A 5876-nucleotide genomic window follows, 5' to 3' on the forward strand; every position below is an offset into this window, starting at 1 on the left:
AGCGATGGAGCAGCTGGGGACTTTAGATCAAGAGAGGAAGAGCGAAGACTGGGGAGGTAATAGTGTAGGGGACAGGCTTGCAGGGTTTACCCTTTGGTCAGTTGATGATGCATGGAGGGGACTGTAACCATGGCAATGATACGATGCACGATAGAATGAATGTAAAACTAATGTTCTCCCATGTAAACTATCATATAATTCACAATAAAACACTTAAAAAAAGTGAAATGGAACGTATAAACATCAATATCCTAGGCATGAATGAGCTGAACTGGAGTGGTATTAGACATTTTGACTCTGACGATCACATGGCTAACTATGTATGCCAGGAATGACAAATTAAAGAGGAATGACATGGCATTCATCATAAAAAATAACATATCAAGATCTGTCATGAAGTTCAGTGCTGTCTGTGATAGGATAATATACATATTCCTTTAAGCAAGACTAGTTAAAACCACTATTATTCAAATTTACACACCAACCACTAAAGTCAGTGATGGTGATATTGGAGAATTTTCCCAACTTCTTCAGTGTAAAACAGTATCAAGACATATTGATAATTACTGGTGATTGAAATGCAAATGCTGGAAACATAGAGGAAGGATCAGTATTTGGAAAATATGGCCTTGGTTATAGAAATAATGTTGAAAATCTCAAGACAGAATTTTTCAAGACCAATGAAAAATTTCTTAATCAACATAAAAGAAGACTATACACATAGACCTCACCAGATGGCATGCACAAAAATCAAACTGACTACATCTGTGGGAAGAAGACAGTGGAAAACAAGGCCAGAGACAGACTGCAGACCACACCATCAATTGCTCATATGCAAGTTCAGGCTGAAGCTGAAGAAAATTAAAGCAAGTCCACAGGTACCAAAATATGACCATGAACATACCCCACCTGAATTTAGAGATCATCTGGAGTACATAGTTGATGAATGAGACACTAATGACCAAAGACCAGAAAAGTTGTGGGATAACATCAAGAACATCATAGAGTACAGGGTTGATTTGTTGTTGTTGTTAAGTGCCATTGAGTTGATTACGACCCATAGCGACCCTGTATAGGGTTAATAGGGACAAGCAATTTAGACACTGGCTACCTAAAATGGTGGGGGGGGTGCTATAAAGGCACAAAGTGACTGGCTTATAAGTTTTCAAGAGGGAGTTTAGTTTCAGAGTGTGTGGGGAAAGGTAGAATCCCCACTGAACAGTTTTCATCTTGTCTAGAAGAGTCTGGTGAAAGGAGATGGGGATAAGATTCTTATGATTCAATAGTGAGTAACTGTTACCATGATGAATTGTGACTGTCACAAACTGTAAAGGTAGACATTTTGTAATATCAACTGGGGAGTAGTTAATCATACACTCCAGGAACAGAGGACCCTAGGACCATCAAGGGAGAAGAGCATGAGTAGAATGTGGGACCCTATCCAGAGAAGCAGCGACACCAGAGATGGAGTCAGAGATTGGGACATGATAGACAGAGCAGCTGAAGCCCCTAGGCTCATGGGAAGAGAAAGGCTGTGTGCTGGCAGCCAGGAGGCAGGCTTTCAGAATGTGCTTTTTGGTTGTTTAGATAATTATATATTCCTGAGGGTTTTTGTGTACATCAAACAAACAAACAAAAAACCCAGAAGCAAATACTGTTGAATGATGATGCATGGAGGGGATTGTAATCATTGCAATGAAACAAAATACAATAGGATGAGTGCAAAATCAATGCTTTCCCATGTAAATTATCACTCAATTCACATTAAAACTTGGGGAAAAAAAAGAACATCATACAGGAAGAAAACAAAAAGTCATTAAGAAGGCAAGAAAGAAAGAAGAGACCAAAATGGATGTCAGAAGAGAGTCTGAAACTTGCTCTCCAGAATAAAGATGTTAAAGCAAAAGGAAGAAATGAAGAAATAAAAGAGCTGAACACAAAATTTCGAAGGTCAGCTCTAGAAGACAAAATCAAATATTGTAATGAAATGTGGAAAGACCAAAACCAAAAGGAAAGAACACACTAAGCATTTTTCAAGATATATGAACTGAGGGAAAAAAAATAAAGCCTTGATTTGTAGTATTGAAGGATTCTAAGGGCAAAATACTGAATGATGCAGACAGCATCAAAAGAAGATGGAAGGTCTTGTCTAGATGGATCTGGTGAAAAGAGATGGGGATAAGATTCGTATGATTCACTAGTGAATAATTGTTATCATGACTAATTGCGACTGTCACAATTGTAAAGGTTGAAGTTTTGTAACAAAAACAGGGGAGTGGTTAATCTTACAGTCCAGAAACAGAGGACCCTAGGACCACCAAGGGAGAAGAGCACAAGCAGAATGCAGGACCTTATCCAGAAAAGCAGCAATGCCAGAGATGGAAGTAGAGATGGAGACATGGAGAGAGGAAGCTGCTGAGGACTCTAGATGCATGGGAAGAGAGGGACTAAGAGATGGCGGCCAGGAGGCAGACTTGTAGAATGTGACCTTTGGAGGTATAAATTATTATATATGCCTGAGTGGTTTTTGTTTTGTTTTTTTAAAAAACAAAACAAAAATTAAAGTGAATAGAGAGAAATACTGTTAACTGATGGTACATGGAGGGGATTATAATCATTGTAATGAAACACGGTGTATGATTTGTTGAATGTAAAACTGATGATCTGCCCTGTCAACTTTCACTCAGTCCACAATTAAAACCTTAAAAAAAGATGATGGAAGGAATACACAGAGTCACTGTGCCAAAAAGAAATGGACAATGTCCAACCATTTCAAGAGGTAGCATATGATCAAGAGCCAATGAAGGAAGAATACCAAATTGCTATAAAGGCAACGGCAAAAAACAAGGCTCCAGGAGTTGATGGAATAGAAATTGAAATCTTCCATGAAACTGAGGAAAAACTGGATGTCAAGGCATCATCTCACAAAAGTTGGACTTGGAAAAGGACACCTTGTTTGGTAAAGTAGAAAACCAGGAAAAAGAGGAAGACCCTCAATGAGATCAGTTGATGCAGTGGCTGCAACAATGAGCTTAAACGTATCAACAATTGTTAGGATGGTGCAGGACCAGATATGTTCCATCTTGTTGTGCTTAGGGTCTCAATTAGTCAGAACTGACTGGATGGCACCTACCAACTATGGGGTCCTGGTGTGGCGCCATAGGATAAGCACAAAGTTGGTGGTTCAATCCCACCAGTCCCTCCTCAGAAACCCTATACAGAGTCACTATGAGGCAGAACTGACTCAACAGCATTTAACAACAAAAGTTTGCCGGCAATTGTCTCTCAAAGGTCCATGGAATGAAATGTTTTTGTGTGTGCTTTACTTGCAACTTTTATGTAAGTTTAGAATTGTTTAAAAATCTAAAAAACTAAATAGACACTATCATTCCCTTTATGGCATTTAAAACCAGGTAAAAACTAATGATATGGTTTAGTGATGCACGTTGTTGTTGTGTGCCGTGCCGACTCCTAGCGACCCTGTACAGGTTTCCGAGGCTTAGTGATGCACATACATAGGGGTAAAGGTGACTCTTGGGGTGTTGACAAGGTTCCTTTTCTTGGTGTGGGTTCTCTTTATAACCTAATATTCTCTTCATAACCAAACTTTAAATTTGTACTTGTGCATTTATGAACCATCTGTATACAGAGACTATGGATTTTGAAATTCTTCTAAACTGTGGGGTACCACCTAGCCAGGTGTGCTCAGCAGTTCTGTCCCTAGCGCCAAATAAATGAATATAGGCATATAAAATAAGTATTAACTTAGGAAAAATACAGTACCAAAAGTCTATGTGCTTCCCCAAACTGGCTGTACATTTAAAAGCGAAATCAGAACGGCTTCCTTTCATTTTGCTCAGACTGTCAATCACATCTTCAAACAGCCAGATTTTATTCAGTGTTTCCACAAATAGGCTGTAGCATTGTAACATCTGCTTCAAAATCAGGCGCAGAACCATGAACTGAAGCTGCACCAACACTTCCAGGATCCCTCAAACAACCCAAGCCAGTTGCCATGGAATCGACTCCCAACTCACTGCGACCCCATGTGTCCAAGCAGAACTATGCTCCATAGGGTTTTCAATAGCTGATTTTCGGAGACACCTGTGGGGGGATATGAATCTCTAACCTCACTTAGCAGCCAAGTGAATTAACTCTGCGCCACCCAAGGAGTCCTTAAACATAGCAGGAAGGCCAGAAGTGCGTTAACAAAGTTCTTTAGCAGAAACTCAGAAGCAAACGCATTTTATCCGTGTGGCCACAGGGCCCCCGAATTCTACCCATCCCACCCACCTCTCCGCTGGCCGAGTCCCAGCGGTCGGCTCCTGGTTGGAAAAACTCCTCGGCGGACGTCCCTAACAGGTGGCAGCCCTTCCGCGACGGCGGCCTCTTAGCGTCCACAGTCCCTGAGCAGCAGCCCCGCAGCGACCGAAGCCCTTTAGGTACAGCACTTCCGACGCTGGCAGCGGCGCGGTTTGGGGCAGAAAGTTCCATGACAACGGAAGGGTCCATTGCGGTTGAAAGGAGTCTCGCGCGCCGCGTGCTTCCCTATTTGGAAAGATGGTTCATTCCAACGGTGCGGCTCCTCCTGAGCAGGCGCAGAACTAGTCGCGTTCGCAGACCCAGGTACCTAGTTGGTGACCATCGCGGTACAGAGTGTTCGCTCTCGAGCGTTTGAGCAGCCGCACTTCCTTCGCAGGCCCAGTGCGTGGGGCTGAGGCCTCGGCCCGAGAGGGGTCGCTGGGGGCGTCCTGATGCTAGGCCGCGTAGGTGACTGGAAGAAGCGCGTCACGGGGAGAACCGGTGCTGCCTGTTAGGTGTACTTGAGTTGATTTCAACCCACAATGACCCTATGCACAACACTCCACCTTTGTTGTTATATTGGATCCCTTTGTTGTTGTCACTGTGTCAACCCATCTTGTTAGGGACTTTCCTTGCTCTTTGGCCCGCCACTTTCCCAAACATGATATCTTTCTCCAGCGACTAATTTCCTCCTGACAACATGTCCAAAGCCATCTTCACCTCTAAGAAGCATTCTGACTGCACTTCTTCCAACATAGACTTGTTGGTTCTTCTAGCAGTTCATGGTACTTTCCATATTCCTGACCAATACCATAATTCAACTGAATTGATTCTTCTCTGGTCATCTTTATTAATTGTCCAACTTGCATATACATATAAGGCAACTGAAAGTATCATGGCTTGGGTCAGGCTCACTTTAGTCCTCAAAAACATCTTTGCTCTTTAACACTTTAAAGAGGTCTTCTCAGCAGATTTGTCTAGTGCAACACTTGGTTTAATTTCTTGACTGGTGCTTCCAAGAATATTGATTGTGAACCCAAACAATGAATTTCAAGCAACTTTAATCTTGTCTTTGTTTATTATGATGATATTTATTGGTCCAGTTGTGAGGATTTTTGTTTTCTTTACATTGAGGTGCAATCCAGACTGAAGGCTGTGGTCTTTGATCTTCATCAATGAGTATTTCAAGTCCTGTTTTCTTTCAGCAAGCAAGATTGTATTGTGTCATCTGAGTGTCACAGGCTGTTAAACGAGTCTTCCTCCAATCCTGATGCCATGTTCTTCTTCATGTTACCCAGTTTCTTGGATTATTTGCTCATCATACAGACTGAACAAGTATAGTGAAAGGATACAACCATAGCATACTCCTTTTCTGATTTTAAAATATTTAGTATTTCCTTGTTCTGTTAACTGTTTCTTTGTCTATATACAGGTTCCTAATAAGCATAATTAAATGCTTCAGAATACTCGTTCTTCACAATGTTCTCCATAGTTTGTTATAATCCACACAGTCAATTGCCTTTGAGTAGTACATAAAACACAAGTAAATATATTTTTGGCATCCTCTGCTTTTA

General features: G+C 41.5%; 1 protein-coding gene across 1 annotated transcript in view; it reads right to left on the bottom strand.

The window, feature by feature from the left end:
* The window catches only part of KIAA1751 (KIAA1751 ortholog), a 146614-nt gene extending 142102 nt beyond the window's left edge, over positions 1-4512 (bottom strand). Inside the window, exon 1 of the mRNA XM_006871776.1 lies at positions 4290-4512. Coding sequence (XP_006871838.1) covers positions 4290-4512 — 223 coding nt within the window. The remainder of the gene's footprint in view (positions 1-4289) is intronic.
* Positions 4513-5876: the final 1364 nt, after the last annotated feature.

Source organism: Chrysochloris asiatica, unplaced genomic scaffold, assembly GCF_000296735.1.
Source record: "Chrysochloris asiatica unplaced genomic scaffold, ChrAsi1.0 scaffold00173, whole genome shotgun sequence".
In the NCBI taxonomy this organism is placed as follows: domain Eukaryota; kingdom Metazoa; phylum Chordata; class Mammalia; order Afrosoricida; family Chrysochloridae; genus Chrysochloris; species Chrysochloris asiatica.